Source organism: Silurus meridionalis, chromosome 14 (assembly GCF_014805685.1).
Source record: "Silurus meridionalis isolate SWU-2019-XX chromosome 14, ASM1480568v1, whole genome shotgun sequence".
NCBI lineage: Eukaryota > Metazoa > Chordata > Actinopteri > Siluriformes > Siluridae > Silurus > Silurus meridionalis.
In genome coordinates, this window is record NC_060897.1 from 6,976,366 (window position 1) to 6,994,300 (window position 17,935).

The 17,935-nt window shown below is 32.5% G+C and overlaps 1 protein-coding gene across 4 annotated transcripts; it reads left to right on the plus strand.

The window, feature by feature from the left end:
* Positions 1–558: 558 nt before the first annotated feature.
* LOC124396839 (putative uncharacterized protein DDB_G0282133) lies at positions 559–17,935 on the plus strand. Of its 4 annotated transcripts, XM_046866161.1 has the most exons (29): positions 559–978; positions 3,171–3,218; positions 3,520–3,555; positions 4,803–4,859; positions 5,016–5,066; positions 5,399–5,452; positions 5,754–5,807; positions 6,105–6,158; positions 6,475–6,522; positions 6,774–6,827; positions 7,056–7,109; positions 7,929–7,982; positions 8,290–8,343; positions 8,696–8,749; positions 9,632–9,685; positions 9,932–9,985; positions 10,898–10,951; positions 11,465–11,518; positions 11,919–11,972; positions 12,372–12,425; positions 12,826–12,879; positions 13,280–13,333; positions 13,517–13,561; positions 13,789–13,836; positions 14,012–14,092; positions 14,521–14,665; positions 14,766–14,878; positions 15,171–15,263; positions 16,177–17,935. In XM_046866161.1, the coding sequence occupies exons 1-29, from the start codon at positions 893–895 to the stop codon at positions 16,646–16,648; spliced, it is 2,187 nt and encodes a 728-aa protein (XP_046722117.1). In that variant the 5' UTR covers positions 559–892; the 3' UTR covers positions 16,649–17,935. The 4 variants fall into 4 exon arrangements, with proteins under 4 accessions (XP_046722117.1, XP_046722118.1, XP_046722119.1 ...); XM_046866162.1 differs by lacking the exon at positions 13,517–13,561 and having other exon boundaries at positions 560–978; XM_046866163.1 differs by lacking the exons at positions 11,919–11,972; positions 12,372–12,425; positions 12,826–12,879 and having other exon boundaries at positions 560–978.

A 17,935-nucleotide genomic window follows, 5' to 3' on the forward strand; every position in this document is an offset into this window, starting at 1 on the left:
CTACAAATGAAAAGTCCATTTTACTTTTTCAATTAATTTAATGTTTAGAAAATCATATAACCTAAATAGTGTTTAAAAAAAAATGTTTGCTTTCATCTATATAAATACTTTTTTCATGAAATTGTTGGTTAGGCTGCTTTGCGAACATTGTAGATAGATTTGTATGTACAAGCATGTGAAATGAGGTATGCCACTTTATTATAAAAAGTTAATTTATTAATAGAAAAATACTATTCCTGGTTCAACTATAAATCTGCATAAATTGAATGTACATATTTCTTAAACAAAAGAATTGAATTTGATTGGCTGAGCCTCCTATCCATAGCTATTTTCTGACCATGTTACTTTATGCTCTTTTATGCTCCCCCTTTCAGTTGGGTGACTTTTATGACTTCATTTAGTTTCATTGTTACTGAACTAAAAGGAGGAGTGGTAGGCTAATAAAGGGGATGAGGAAGATCAGAATTGAACAGGAGCAACAGGTATAGACCAAAAAAGTAAAGCAGACCAAGCCATGAAAGAGATGCTGTCAAGCTGAAAAAGGGAAGTATGAAAGCCAGGGCAAAACAGGAAATAGATTTGGCTGGTAAGATGATAAAAAAGCATGTGGAGGTGCACTAGGACAGGAATATGAAAAGAAGTAACTGTGTGCATGTAAAGAAGGGAAGGAAGGAGAAGGAGGGTAAGAGTGAAAAAGAGAGAGAGATAAAGAGACATGCCTTAAACAGGGAAGAAATGACAGGTACTCTAACAATAAAAGGGGGTTGGGTGTTGCTCAAAGAACATAAGGAATGAAGAAAAGCAAGGTGGATTTAATGGTGTCAGTGACTGCAGATTTATAAGCGAGAATCCAGAGAGTGTTACAGAGAGTTAACAAGGACCTGTTTTAACTATGAAGGCTTTAATCATAAGGGTGCTATTTGTTCTCTTTTTAACCTCATTTGGCACCATGTTGTTTTGGCACTACTTTGCTCACAGGTGAGTGTTTAATCCTGCTTCTGTATTTGCATTTTCTTCTTTTTTTTCTTTTTTTTTTTACATAATTGGGATAAAAAATAGATTTCAGTAGACATCAGTAATCACCAAAGCTCCTGTCTTGATTCAACATCGATTTTATTCAGTAAATGTTAACTTATTTAATCCTAAAAAATATAAAATTCCTATTAAGGCTGCTGCAGAATGATCAAAATACAGTATTGTCGATTTAATGTCTTTTTTCATTATTATACATTTTAATTCTGGATTTATTACAGTTATCAAACTTCATGTTAAATACATTTATCTGAGAATAAGAAAATTCTTATATAGTAATTACAGATATATTTGTAACTGTTGCTTATATACATGGGCGTAAATTTCATTTAACAGTAGGGGGGGACAATAAATATAAAATTTCTCATGAGCAATTTTTGAAGGGGACACAAATAATACAGTCAAATCTGCATCAACTACATTAAAGAGAATCGCTTTATTCAAAGTGAATAAAATACCCTAGTTAATGGAGTTAAACATTAATTGAGCCGCAGACACACACCTGACTCGTGTGTGTAGAGCAGGTGAGATGAACTGGGAACGCAGGCAGTGGGTCAAACCACTGTGAGGTAGGGGAGGGGGGGAACTCAACTGTTTCTAAAAGCATTTTTTGCGTTTTTTTTTTTTTTTACTTAAACAATTATTTAGGTATGAATACATGTAATTTATACAATTCAGAGTGCGATATTTTTTTTATTTTTTACTTTTGGGGGGGACAACCCTCGAATGGGGAGGAAAGACATGTCCCCTCCGTTCCCCCGGGATTTACGCCCATGCTTATATGTACATTCAATATATAAAACAAACCAAACAAAGCTTTGCTGTGCTGTGTGTGTGTGTGTGTGTGTGTGTGTGTGTGTGTGTGTGTGTGTGTGTGTGTGTGTGTGTGTGTGTGAGAGAGAGAGAGAGAGAGAGAGGTCAAACATAAAGACAAATGTCAACAATCTCTGAAATTAATATTAGGTGAACTTTATTCAGGTTTATCACAATTAGTTTCATTGTCTGTTATAACAAAGGGATGAAGTAATGGAAATGACTGTGACTTTTCTAAAAACTGTACTATAGGCTAAGCTGTATAGATCAACCATTAAGACCTACTTAAAAAATTTCATGTGATAGTCTCTTAAATAGGGTAATAAAGCTTGAAGAGGAAATGTTACTAGGCATATGTACTCTATACTACTCTATAATAGCATTGATGCTGTGAAACTCTCAGATATATATTATATCTATATCGATATCTATAGATATTAGCCTTGGAGTTCAATGAATCAGTGCATGTCTGCTCAAGAATTCAGTATAAAAAAGTTAGTAATAAGTAGTATGCTATCCAGTATATATCAGTCACTTTTTTATGTTCTATCATTTTCATTTAAACTCCAAATTTCAGGAAAACAGTTTCTCCTTAAAATCTGCATGCATGTACCATATACACAGTGTGTGTATATAGATTTCCTGGTAAAGTTTACTTTTTTGACTAGTCTCTCTCTCTCTCTCTCTCTCTCTCTCTCTCTCTTTTCTCACAAGCAAGCAGATATTTAAACAAAATTGTATTGGTATACTTTGATAGGAAATTAGTTTTTGATAAATAGGTAGAAATAGACAAAGTTCACATTTCCAGGTCAAATATCCAGAAGTATCCACCAACAACCATGAAATGCTTGTAGCACATGGTAAGTCAGCCTTGTCAGGTTTGAGCACATTCACTAAAAATAAAAAATTCTGGCTGAAAAAAAAGTTGGGTTTTTACTATGGCTGCTTGGGTTCATTGCCCAAAAAGAAATCAAGCATTTGTTTATCTCTTGTTGACCTAAAATTAAACAACTAACACTGGAATTTTGATTTTAAATTAGGAAATAGGAAAAGCAACCTAATATCTGTCCTGGTGAAATGATTAGAAAGCTCACTGAGCTCACAGGAGTGTTGTGATTGGACAGGACAGGAGTTGGTAGAAGTAATCCACCTTGAATTTTTGTTGATTATCATGTGGTAAATTTGACATTTCGATTGAGGAATTATTGTTAACAGTGGGTTTTTTTCAACTGTGTTACAATTCTATCTCCTTGTCTCTCTCATTTTTGCTTTCTCTCTATTTTCACTCCAAAAATTGAAACCCCTAACCACCTCCACACAAACAGCGATGCAGGTGTTCGTGGGCCACGCAATGCAAAAGAAATGGCAAAAAGGTAAAACAGGCTGCACGTGTAAAATGCAAATGAATATCATGTAGCTTAATTCTGTAGGAATGATAAAGATTTCTTAATAAAACCAGTCAAGTCATTATGTTTCATGGGCACCAGAATGTGGTTAAAAACTCTGATAAGATCTGATTAAAATCTGAACATTCAGGCCTAAAAAATCCGACTTGGCTATTTAATTTTTAAATATGTAATTTTTCTAAAGTTTTATTAAAAAACAAATTCGCATCAAGCTTCAGAAATGTGTTCTCAGTTTTAGAACTAACCTCTCTCTTTATCTCTGGCATAGTCGTGCAGATTTTGCTCCCGAAAATTCTAAGAACAGGTAAATATCCCTTCCATGTCATACAAGTAGAAACATCTAAGTAACACTATTCATCTTTATTCTTCCAACATAAGGAGATTAAACAAAAATGTGCTGGCATTTGGGTTTTGTTATTTTTTTTCCTTTATTTTTACCCTATAATGCCTTTAACACTTTTACTATGAAAGGTTGTCTATCAACTATATATATATATATATATATATATATATATATATATATATATATATATATATATATATATATATATATATATATATATATGGTGTAAGGTTTTTTATTAAGTTCTTAATTTCTGATTTCATTCATGTTTATAGTAACTCTGCGCTCTAGCCATGGGTATATTTTGTAGCTATTTTTTAAATCTTTTAAATTCTCAAATTAAAATATACAAATAATTTTTTTCTTATAAATCTACACTCAGTACCCAATATTGACTAGAACTCTAGAAATGTCTGTACAATTTTACATTAAAAAAAACGATATGAAATATCACATGTACATAAGTATTCAGACTCATTAGTCGGTACATAGTTGAAACACCTTTGGCAACAATTACACCATTGAGTCTTTTGGGGATGACGCAACAAGCTTTGCACAACTAGATTGGGAGATATTCTGCCATTCTTCATGGCGTAGTCAGAGTGACCCTCCAACACAGTCTCACAGCATTTCGTAACACAGTCTTGAACTTTAATCTATTGATTATTGTTCATGAACAAGCATTTCCTTTTTTTTTTCGGCAGAGGATCATGTCTAATGCTGACAGAAATGCCAAAGGTAATCTTTTCCCCCATTTTTATCAGAAAATAAAGCAGAAAATATATGATTAGGTTTAGGTTTAGGGTAAGGGTTATATTGTAATAAATGAGTGTGTCTCTGGCCCCTGTGCTTCTGCGATTCTCTAGTGCAGCACTTTTTTTGTTTTTGTTTTTTCTCTGAGCTCTGCAGTGCCTTTCCAAATCATGTCCAACCAATTTACTTTTTCACAGGTGGACTCTAATCAAGGTGTATAAACATATGAGTAATAAGAAAGAGTATTAGGAGGCACCTGAGCTATTTTTCAAGTGCTGTTGCAAAGGGTCTGAATACTTATGTTCATGTGATATTTAATTAATTTATATATATATATATATATATATATATATATATATATATATATATATATATATATATATATATATATATATATAAAACCCTGTTACTGCAATTGTTTAAATAATTATCATTTATTTTCTGCTTTCTTCTAGGAATGCAGCTCCCAGGGTTCGGCGCGTTGTTAAAAAAATATATATAATAAGAAAAAAGTAAGTATTAGAACAATCTAACAATCTCAATATATTTGTATCACTCTAACTGTAACACACTTTATTTTTATACTTTACAGTTAATACTAAATCTGTGTGTAAGTTTTTATTTAAAGTCTTGGCACACCAAGTGATTCTCTATCTGTCTCCTAATAGCAAGGCAGCTGCCAGCAATCAACTTAATGTTCAACAAAATCCTGCAAAGAAGTGAGAATGCAATACAGTTCCAAATAAATCATAACAATATATACTTCATTTTTATTTAATCTTTTAAAATTTAAAAACTGAATCATGAAAAAATTATAATCTGAACTGAGAAATTGTTATTAATTGTTAATTGAATTAATTGAAAATGTTTTAAATGACTATTTTCTGCCACAATGTAAATGTGACCTAATTCTTTAAGATCCAAATCTTTATCTCTCTAAAAGGGCACATGTAACATCCCACAAAGTTATGTTTTATAGTTAACTTTGTCTGCGATTCTTCTATCTATAATCCTGGCACCTTTAAGTTATTCTCTATGTGTTTCCCCGCAGAGATGCAGCTGCTATCAATCCACATAATGTTCAACAAAAGGCCTTAGCAAGCAAGTATGAATGCACAAGTCATAACAACTGCTTGTTTAAAAAAAAAAAAAGTATAATTATTATTAAATTATTATTAAGCTTGTTTAAGTGACCTCATTTTTAATTCTCCAAAATGATACAATTTAAGTAATCAATGATTACACTAAATAATTATACATTATAATTATTATAAGGATATTATAATATTATAATAATCATCATACCTTACTCTTATTTGGCACATGTAAAACACTACATACTTGTGTTGTACTGTCTTTTTTTTATAATCTTTGCACACTTTCATTCTCTATCCATCTCTTAACAGTAATGCAGCTGCCAACAATCCAAATAATGTTCAACAAAATGGCCCAGTAAACAAGTATGAATGCAACACGCTTCCAGACAAATCAAAACAATTGCTTGTTGCACAAAACAGCCATTTAAGAAAAAAAAATTGTTTTACTTTTTTATTCATTTTAATTTTAAATTCTCCAAAACTGAATAATTAAACTAAGGAATAATTATAAAATATACAAGAACATGTTTAAATATTTATCACTCTAATTTAACACTTTAAAACACTACATATTTATGCTGTACAGTTTAAACTAATACTAATACTTTTATCTATAGTTCTAGCAAACCTTCATGCTATCCTCTATTTTTCTCATCATAGTAATGCAGCTGCCAGCAATCCACGTAATGTTAACCTGAATCCCGCAAACAGCAAGTAAGAAAGTTACACAGTTCCACACTAACCATATCAAGTGCTATTGTAAAAATAAAAAAAAACATTAGTGTTTATTGTTTAGATCATCTAAAAAATTTTTGTGCAATTAAGCAAAAATTATAACTTGAACTGAAAAATGGTTAATTATAAAATATTCAGTAAATTGATGGATGTCAGAAATGACCATTTCTGCCACAATCTAAATCTAATCTAATCCTAAAAGATAAATTAGACATGACACACTACATAGTTATGCGTTACAGTTTATCTGTAGTATTGAAAGATCTTCAAGTGATCGATTTCTGTCTCTTTACAGAGATGCAGCTGCCCAAAATCCACGTAACGTTCAACAAAATCCAAGAAAGTAAGTTTGCAACACACTTTCATATTAATCATAACAATTGCAAAACAAAGTGATCACAGTAATGGTTGTTGTTAAATGATTAGTGAATTAGAACGATCTAGATTAAATATATCTTTATCACTAATATTAGGCAGAAGTAACACACCACATAGCTTTACAGTTAAATTTAACACTGTCTATAGGTCTTTTATTAATAGTCTTTATATGCTTTCAATTGATTATTTATCTGTTATCTGTCTTTATCCTCACAGTAATGCAGCTGCCAGCAATCCACGTAACGTTAAACCGAATCCTGCAAACATCAAGTAAGTTACTGCTATTGCAAAAAACAAACTGTATTTCTTGAAATCATCTGAAATTTCAAACCTAGGACTAATTATAACTTGAACTGAAGAATCTTTTATTTTTTAATCTAATTCTAAAAGATAAAAATCTTTATTACTTTAATTAGGCAAAGGTAACACAGCACACAGCTATAGTTTACAGTTTTTCTTGATATATTTCTTAATGGTTCTCTGTCTGTCTCCTAACAGAGATGCAGCTGCCAACAATCCTCGCAATGTGCAACAAAAACCTGCCGCAAGCAAGTATGAATGCAACTCACTTCCAGACAAATCATAACAATTACCTGTTGGACAAAATCAGCCATATTTTTAGCATTTTTCTTCTGAGACCCCCAGCCTATTAGTGGTGGTGGTGCGTTATACAGTACCTGTCACATGCACTTGTGAATTTCACAGTGAAATTATTTCTTCTCATATCCCAACAATGTTAGAAGCTAGGGGCAGAGAACAGGATTGGCCATGACAGAACACCCTTGGAGATCTAAGAGGCCTTTCTCAGATGCCCCAAGGGGAGCAGTTTGCCAATAAGGGCCTTGAACCACAACTTTCTAAACAATCACTCAGAGCCTTTACCACTGAGCTACCACCTCCCCCTATTGTGACTACAATTCCAAAGTTTTCTATAGCTTGTTTAACTGATTGGAATGGTGTTTTCCTGATATGGACACTCAAATTGGCCACAATTCTCATTGTAGACATTACAATACAATTACAATCAACATTTGGATTGGAGCTCCTAAAACTTTCACCAAAATCACCAGTGACCTGTAACACACTTTCACTCCATCTATCAATTCATCTCTTTCAGTGCCACACAATATCCATAGATCAATCTAACAATCAGTATATATCACTCTCTAACTTCATCTGACTTTCTGCTTGTACTGTATCACTCAACTGTCAGCAACTGTATTTTTCTACCAGTAACTATCTGTTTATTGCTCTGTCTGTCACCCTTTCTTTCCGTTTTTTAATTTCAAAATATCAAGCTTATGAAGCATTTTCAAGCTTATCTATAGTCTTGACACACTTTTAAGTGATTCTCTATTTGTCTCCTCACAGTAATGCAGCTGGTAGCAATCCTCAAAATGTCAAACTGAATCCTGCGAACATCAAGTAAGAAAGCAACACAGTTCTAAACAAATAATATCTATTGCTGTTCCACAAAACCTCCACCAATTGAATCATTTTTTACAATCTTTGAAAATCTAAACACTTATACAACGAATAAGTATAACTTGAACTGAAAACTGTTACAATTCAATGTTAAGCTTATCCTAAAATATCTAAATCTCTAACACCCTAATTAGGAACATGTAACTTATCACACAGTTATGCTTCATAATTAATTCTAACTCTCTCTATAAGTCTTTTATCTATAGACTTGGCATGCATTTAATTGTCTCTATCTGTCTCCTCACAGAGATGGAGCTGCAAGCAATCCACGTAACATTCAACAAAAACCCCCAGCAAACAAGTATGAACCTAAAACTGTTCCAGACTAATCATAACAATTGCTTTTACCTATACTCTTGGCAGTGATCCCTATTCCACACAGTAATGATGCTGCCAGCGATCCACGTAATATTAAACTGAATCCTGTAATTAGCAAGTAAGAAAGCATCATTTAGTATAACTTGACCTAAGAAATGGATTGTTATTGAATGTTCATCTAAGCCTAAAAGATTAAAATCTTTATCACTTAAAAGGGATGCATGTAACACAACACATACAGTATTTATGCTTTATAGTTAATTCTAACTCAGTCTATAAGTTTTTCATCTATAGTCTTGACATGCCTTCAAGTGTCTCTGTCTGTTTCCTCACAGAGATGCAGCTGCCAGCAATCGACGCAGCGTTAAACGAAAACCCCCAGCGAACAAGTATGAATGCAATATATTTCCAGTAAATCATAACAATTGCTTTTGTATAGAACAACAATTGTAAATCAGAAATGTACAAAATTGAACTAGGATAAAGTATAATTTGAACAAAACTTGTGCGACCTGAATCAATTCACCTCATAATACCATCATTATGAGTCCCTGGCTATGAGAAGCATCAATATTATACAGAAATGCAGTATAACAAAGCTGCATCACAGACATGGATCTCATGCAGTGAGAATGAATGGCATTAATAAAACAAGAAACGCAATTAACACTATTTAACAAGTTTCCTTTCACTGCAGCCACAGCTGCACTGCCCTCATGCATGATCTCTATCAAAAGCATTAATATTAACTTCATAAAATGATGCCAGATTCTCTGTGCATTCTGGTTTTCCTGGAGATTCTAAATTGTGTGTTTATGTGCAAGTTCTATGGGAAAGAGAATGCCAAAGTATAAATGGTTCTTAAAAAGATTAACAACTGTTTTGAACTGTTTTGGCTCACCTTTCCTAACAACTTCCAGATTTCTTGAAAATGTTCTTATTTTTCCAAAACAATTATTTCTGTGACTAAATAAATGTTATTTTATGTCAGCTTTTGTGGAATGAAAAAAATGCTATTAAATCCACATAAAATAAAATCCACAAAAATTATATTTGAGTGCAGTTTGCTATAGATGCAATCAAAGAAGGTAAAAATGGCGATATTATTGTATGCATGTGAAATGGACCCCAATTGATTGCTTGTTGCACAAAATCTGGCTCCTGGACCATAATACATATTTATTCTGTACAGTTTATACTAATATTGTCTTTAAGTCTTTCATCTTTAGTTTTTGCATACTTTATCTGATTCTCTATCTGTCCCATCACAGTAATGCAGCAGCCAGCAATGCACGTAATGTTAAACTGAATCCTGCAGACAGCAAGTAAGAAAGCAACACAGAATCATATATATAAAACGAATGCACCATAATAACCATGTTAGTGTTTTTGTTTAAATCCTTTGAAATTTCTAAATTGAAAATAGAAATAAGTTCAACTAGAACTGAAACTTAAAATGGCATCTTTTAGCCACAATCTAAATCTAATCTAATCTTTCTTAAGGCTCATTTAACACATTTACTTTTAATCTTGAAAGACGTTCAAGTGATTCTCTAACTGTCTCCTAACAGAAATGCAGCTGCCAATGATCCAAGCAACATTCAACAAAAACCTGCAGCAGAAAAGTATGATTTTAACACAGTTTTACCTTAATCATTACACATTTTCCTATACTTCATGAGATACATATGCATGTTCCTTTTGTTTATTTGCAACTAGGTAATATAATGGTATGAAGATTTACTTTACAGAAGTAAAGAAATTAAATGTTTGTTTCTCCAAACATTAAATATGCTTCTTGTTAAACTTGCTGAAGGTGTTTTTTGGTAGTTGTATGTTTATTTCATTTATTACAGTTTGTCATTTATAATGTGGTAATATTTGCTCTTTGGGGCTGTTCTCACCGATAAAGTTGTATTTCTTTTAATTGATTAGACTTGCAGGGTTTTTTTTTAGTAAATAGTCAAATATCCAACAAAAAAAAAAAACTTAGACATACATTGAAAGAATGTTCAGAACCTGATTAGGAATATTAATGATTTGAAGCCCCATTTCACTCCCTTCTACTTTTTCAATGTACCTGCAACACAAACTCTCATTTAATTTATCCTTCTATTAATGATCTCTATCCAAATAGACTTTCTGCGTCTATCACACCTATCTTTTTACCCGTAACTGTCTATCCTTCTATCACCCATTCTGTGTTTCGGTCTTTCTCGATTGAACTAACATTTATCTAAATAGGTAAGGTATGGCACATCAAAGAAGCACTTAATAAGCTTGAAGAAGCTTATATCACTCTTTCTTTCTTTCTTTCTTTCTTTCTTTCTTTCTTTCTTTCTTTCTTTAAACATTAAATCTTCAAGCTTATGAAGTGCTACTTTAATGTGCTATACTTTACTTATCTAGATAAATGTTAATTGAATTGAGAAATGTTAGAAATGGCTACTTTGTTTTTTAATGTAATTCTAGAAGGTTTCATTTTTACTAACACTGTCTATACGTCTTTAAGTGATCCTCCATCTGTCTCCTTACAGTAACGCAGCTGACAGCAATCCTCGTAACGTTCAAGAAAATCCTGTAAACAGAAAGTAAGAAATCAACACGGTTCCAGACAAATCGTAACAATTGTTGTTGCCCAATAAATATTTTAACATATTTGTTTAAATCATTATTTTTACATTAGATGTCCCCTTTCTAACATTCCTCAATTCAATTAACATTTATCCAGATAGGTAAAGTATAGCACATCAAAGAAGCAGTTCATAAGCTTGAAGAAGCTTATATCACTCTTTCTTTCTTTCTTTCTTTCTTTCTTTCTTTCTTTCTTTCTTTCTTTCTTTCTTTCTTTCTTTCTTTCTGTCTGTCTTTAAACATTAAACCATCTTCAAGCTATAAAGTGCTACTTTATTGTGCTGTACATTTCTTATCTAGATAAATGTTAATTGAATTCAGAAATGTAGTAAATGCTACTTTGTTTTTTTTGCCACAGTCTAAATCTAATGTACAGTAATTCTAGAAAATTGTATTTTTACTATAACTGTCTATAAGTCTTTCATCTTTAAGTGAGAACTTTAAGTTATCCTCCATCTGTCTCCTTACAGTAACGCAGCTGACAGCAAACCTCGTAACGTTCAAGAAAATCCTGTAAACAGCAAGTAAGAAAGCAACACAGTTCCAGACACATCGTAACAATTGTTGTTGCCCAAAAAATATTTTAACATATTTGTTTAAATCATTTATTTATTCCTTCAAAATTAGAAAATCTAATCAAGAAACAGATCAAAGGTTTTATGTTTAATTATTAAAACTCACCCTTGATTTTTATATTAAACCATCTTCAAGCTTATGAAGTGCTACTTTAATGTGCCAAACGTTTCTCATCTAGATAAATGTTAATTGAATTTAGAAATGTAATAAATGCTACTTTGGGTTTTTTTTGCCACAATGTAAATCTAATGTACAGTAATTCTAGAAAGTTTTAGTTTTACTATAACTGTCTAAGTCTTTCATCTTTAAGTGACACCTTCAAGTGATTCTCCATCTGTCTCCTTACAGTAACGCAGCTGACAGCAATCCTCATAATGTTCAAGAAAATCCTGTAAACAGCAAGTAAGAAAAAAACACAATTCCAGAAAAAATGTAACAATTGTTGTTGCCCATAAATATTTTAACATATTTGTTTAAATCATTCAATTAATCCCTCAAAATTAGAAAATCTAATCAAGGAAAAGATCAAAGGTTTTATGTTTAATTATTAAAACTCACCCTTGATTTTTATATTAAACCATCCTCAAGCTTATGAAGTGCTACTTTAATGTGCCAAACGTTTCTCATCTAGATAAATGTTAATTGAATTCAGAAATGTAATAAATGCTACTTTGGTTTTTTTGCCACAATCTAAATCTAATGTACAGTAATTCTAGAAAGTTTTATTTTTATTATAACTGTCTATAAGTCTTTCATCTTTAAGTGCGAACTTTAAGTGATCCTCCATCTGTCTCCTTACAGTAACGCAGCTGACAGCAATCCTCATAATGTTCAAGAAAATCCTGTAAACAGCAAGTAAGAAAGCAACACAGTTCCAGACACATCGTAACAATTGTTGTTGCCCAAAAAATATTTTAACATATTTGTTTAAATCATTTATTTATTCCTTCAAAATTAGAAAATCTAATCAAGAAACAGATCAAAGGTTTTATGTTTAATTATTAAAACTCACCCTTGATTTTTATATTAAACCATCTTCAAGCTTATGAAGTGCTACTTTAATGTGCCAAACGTTTCTCATCTAGATAAATGTTAATTGAATTTAGAAATGTAATAAATGCTACTTTGTTTTTTTTTTGCCACAATGTAAATCTAATGTACAGTAATTCTAGAAAGTTTTAGTTTTACTATAACTGTCTAAGTCTTTCATCTTTAAGTGACACCTTCAAGTGATTCTCCATCTGTCTCCTTACAGTAACGCAGCTGACAGCAATCCTCATAATGTTCAAGAAAATCCTGTAAACAGCAAGTAAGAAAAAAACACAATTCCAGAAAAAATGTAACAATTGTTGTTGCCCATAAATATTTTAACATATTTGTTTAAATCATTCAATTAATCCCTCAAAATTAGAAAATCTAATCAAGGAAAAGATCAAAGGTTTTATGTTTAATTATTAAAACTCACCCTTGATTTTTATATTAAACCATCCTCAAGCTTATGAAGTGCTACTTTAATGTGCCAAACGTTTCTCATCTAGATAAATGTTAATTGAATTCAGAAATGTAATAAATGCTACTTTGGTTTTTTTTGCCACAATCTAAATCTAATGTACAGTAATTCTAGAAAGTTTTATTTTTATTATAACTGTCTATAAGTCTTTCATCTTTAAGTGCGAACTTTAAGTTATCCTCCATCTGTCTCCTTACAGTAACGCAGCTGACAGCAATCCTCATAATGTTCAAGAAAATCCTGTAAACAGCAAGTAAGAAAAAAACACAATTCCAGAAAAAATTTAAAAATTGTTGTTGCCAAATACATATTTTAACATATTTGTTTAAATTATTTAATGAATCCTTTAAAATTAGAAAATCTAATCAAGGAAAATATCAAGGGTTTTATGTTTAATTATTAAACCTCACCATTTATTTTCTTTTTCTTGTTCTAGTAATGAAGCTCCCATTGTTAGAAAAATATATAAAGCAGTGAGAAAGTGAGAATGCAACACTCAGCAGACAAACCACACCAATTGATGCTTTACAAAAGCAGCATATTTAACAGTTTTTTAATTAAATGACGTTATGTCCTTCAATACAAACATATTATTATAATGACATAACATTAGCATGATCGTTTTAGTTTAGTACCACTATTGTCGTGGAGTCTTGTATTTGTCATAGAACGCCTATAAGTGAATCTCTTGAATCTATCTCATCACAGAAATCCAGTTGACAGTAATCCAAAGGTTGAAGAACATGAAAACATCAAGTGAGAATTTATATTTACCATAGAAACATTAGAAGGCACAGTGAACATTCATAGAATCTAATATTGGTGTTTTATAATTTGATTTGTTTTTTTAGATATACAAATCCAATAATGCAAGTATTTTCTTCTTCTGTCACTAATTTTCTCTGTGCATGTGTGGATTTTTGTTTTTCAGTGAAGATGACCTCATTAACCTTTTGCTAGTAAATTACACATCCAAATGGAAAAAGCATGAGAAGAACAGTAAAACTTTCACGTAAAAACAACACACACGTCAAAAACGCATTACAACATAACAGCAGCTCATACACTCTGTTTTTTCAGGAGGATAATAATTTGGTTGAATTCCCAAATTTGGAAGTGCTTTGTAGCCATTAAAATCAGCTCAGAAAGGTTTTAAGTCTTTCCAAGGGGCTGATAAACTACTTTTTTTTTGTCTGGTTTTATTTTATTCTTTTGAAAGAGACTCTGGCTGATGAATAAATCTAACAATGTGATAAGCAGAATCACACACACTGAGCTGTTCTACAAAACAATGCACTCCAACAGCAACTTGTGCCACATAACCAAACTCCTATGCATTATATTAGTTTGTAGTGTTTTATTCTTTACATTAACCATTTAGGTTTATTTAAAAAAGTAAATACAGAGCAAAAGTTAACATGGAGGAATTTTTTTTACCAGGTCATATCTAAGCAGCACTTGCAGTGCCATTACCAACGCAACAGTTACACAAGGCAACGCACCTGTGGGGACAAAATTTACTTATGATGGAGATAATAAAAGATCAATGACAGTGACACCAGAGCTGTTCAAAGTGTTTCCAAAGGTATTGTTGCTCAATGCATATAAATTACTATATGTGATTGATTTTAAAATGTCAGTACTAGTGCTTATTCTCTCTCTACTCTGTTTGTACACTTGTTTAGGAAAACCCCTTTCAAACAGCACCATGGGAGACGTGTGCTGTGGTTGGCAATGGAGGCATCTTAGCCAACAGCAGCTGTGGGAAAGAAATCGACGCTGCTTCATTTGTTATCAGGTCTGATGTTTTTCATTTCTTTTAATGAATAAAGGGGAAAAAGTTGTAATGTTTCACTACAATGTTAATACAGAATGTAGAATAAAGAGGAAAACCAGCAAAACTTCATTCTAACACCAAAAAGCCTGTTGAATAGAGTAAAATAGTCAGCAGTCTGTAAGAGAATGGAGAATAATAAATGTATTGATACATTGCCTCTGGAGCATGCACATTGTTTGTGAAGATCAAATTGCAAACAGTGAGATTAATCCATTATCTCATGGTACTTTCCTCCCCCCCTTTTATTTCTCAGGTGTAATCTTCCACCACTGAACAATGGACACGAAAATGATACCGGACGGAAAACCAGCCTTGTCACAGCCAACCCAAGCATCTTTGTTGAAAAGTGAGTCTTGATTGTAAATGCGGTTGTATTTGAGAGTGAGTTTAATGAAGTTACTAAAAAACAGGCATATTCTTTGAATATTTCTTCTTTTACTATCATCATTTATGTTTACATATAAATGTTTATTAGGCATTTTATGCAATGTTTGTTAAGAGCTAAATGGATGATTAAATTGGCTAATGTTAAAAGCATCAATGAAATTATACCCAATATCTCTTAGGCCCTGATAGAACTTACAATCTATTACAAATTACAATCTTACAATGATACAATTTATAATCTATTGATGAAGATTGCTTTTGAGCATTGTGTGCTTATGCTTGATGCCAACATGGTGCAGCTTTTATTCTCTGCACAGAACAGCTCCTCTGTGATTTAAAAAATTTTGATTTTGGGAACAATTTTAAAGAAGTATATGGCTCACCGAAACTATAGGACATTTGAGTCGGACTAGAGGTATAGTTCGCAGATCATCATTAGCTAATAAGCTCATCTTTGTTTTACTGCAGTGGCTGATATTTCAACAAATACATTTTGTTAAAATCATTGAAGAATATGTAACTGATGCCAACCTGTACTCATTGTACATTTGTATCTCCATCATTAGTACGTGTAACTATGTATCTATTGAACAGCATAAAGAGTCCTCGTTGTGGATTCATAAAAGGCAATAATGTTTTGCCTTTACAGAGAGTTAAAATGTTTCGATTTTATGGTTGGTGGTAAACAACGTAGATGGTAAATAATAAGATATTCATGCATGAAAAGGTTGATAATGGGTTTTAAGATTCTGTAAGTGTTGCACCCTGTTATTTAGTGTCTTCCATGCTCATAACACAAAAATACCCAGATAATATCAGCTCATCAACAAGCACCTCATGACAATGCCTAAAACATAATCATTCTTTTTTAGGTACAGTGCACTAAATGAGTATCGGCGGCCTTTTTTGGAGGATATGCAGTTGTATGGGGACGCTTTGGTCTTGCTACCTGCCTTCTCATTTCGGCGAAACACAGCTGTGTGCCTGCGTGCCCTCTACTCACTGGAGGACTACAGCAATAATGGCCCACGGCCCATCATCTTTAACCCGACTTACTTGAACAGCCTGGCGCAGTTTTGGCGTGAACAGGGAATACAGTCGTTGCGCCTCAGCACTGGTATCATGATGGCCAGCTTGGCACTGGAACTTTGCAAAAACGTCCATCTGTATGGGTATTGGCCCTTTGGAAAACACCCGATCACGCACCAGCAACTGACCAATCACTATTATGATAACCGGCCAGTAAACAAGAGAATGCACGCCATGCCAGATGAGATTAAAGCCTTGATGAATCTCCATAACAAGGGTGTGATTCATCTACACCTAGAAAATTGTGCAAATTAAACCAATTTGTGCCCGTTCCTAAACTGTGCCTCATTCATCTTTTAGATTGACTCTAGAGAGCATGAACCAAAGAAAACCTCAATGAATGCATAAAGTGGGTCAATATGTCCTGGTATGGTTTACCCAAGTAGACAAGATATGTTTTCCTGTGGACCCATGATCTGTCATACTGGAGTAATACCGGCACTATCTTGATGTTCATGAGCTCCATACAACCTGGACTGTAGTCTGGATTATCGTTTATACACTTTAAATCTGGTTTAAGTGCCATTGTCGTATGTCTCTTCAATCATTCCCAATGCTTTCTGTGCAAATCATATTTAACATGCAATGACTTTTTTTTATTACACAATGTATGAAACATTTGTTATGACTGTTGCTATAACTGATGTCATATGATAGCTTTCATCTAAAGCAAATTCCCAGCACAGAGACAAGATTATTTTTTTAAGTAAAATAAAAAGTAAAAGAACATTAATGAAAACAACAGTGACAATTGTCAGGAACAAGATTCTTAAGGCTTCTAATTTTTTATTTTAAAACTACTGAGCATTTCCAGTAGTATGCAGCGTGATTGTGTTCATTCAGTGTGATTGTGTTGGTCAAACTCCTGCACTCTTGGATTAAGAGATTTTTAGTTGCTAATTTGAATTGTTAAAAAAGTTAAGAAAGTTCTTAACTTGTTAAAAGAGTTTGACTTTAAAACTCTTTCTGAGAGGAAGACAATCTATTGTAGAGTTTTTACACAGAACCCTGAACGGTTTCTTCAGAGAGATAACCAGATATCTTTAATAGATTACATTTAAAGGGCTAGGAATTCCCAAGAATGGCACAGCTTGCATGGAAGCATTAGATATTCTGGGATATTACATGCACTTATACAGTGTGCGGTTAATGAAGAGATGTGTACTGCTTTAATGCTGTACATGTAACAAGACATAATGAAGAATTTATTATATAACTCACTAAACATTTGTCAGATATCGTTTTGCCCAATTATTGCCCATTGATCATTAAGGGTGTTTGAAGATCATGATTCAGCAGTCAGTAGTGTTTTCTTGCCTTGACTGTGCTTAACATGTTAAATACTGTGAAAAACATCGAAAATGATTGTATGTGGCCGCACTTTATTACAGATGGCCTCAGTTGTTTTGAGGCTCTGCATTTATAGTAAATGCACAGTTCTTCAAATTAATTTTATATAGACACAAATGCATTACTGTTCAAGTTGCATATTTTGAAGTAAGGTGTGTTTTTGACTGTTTTAATAAATTATTTACATTTTAA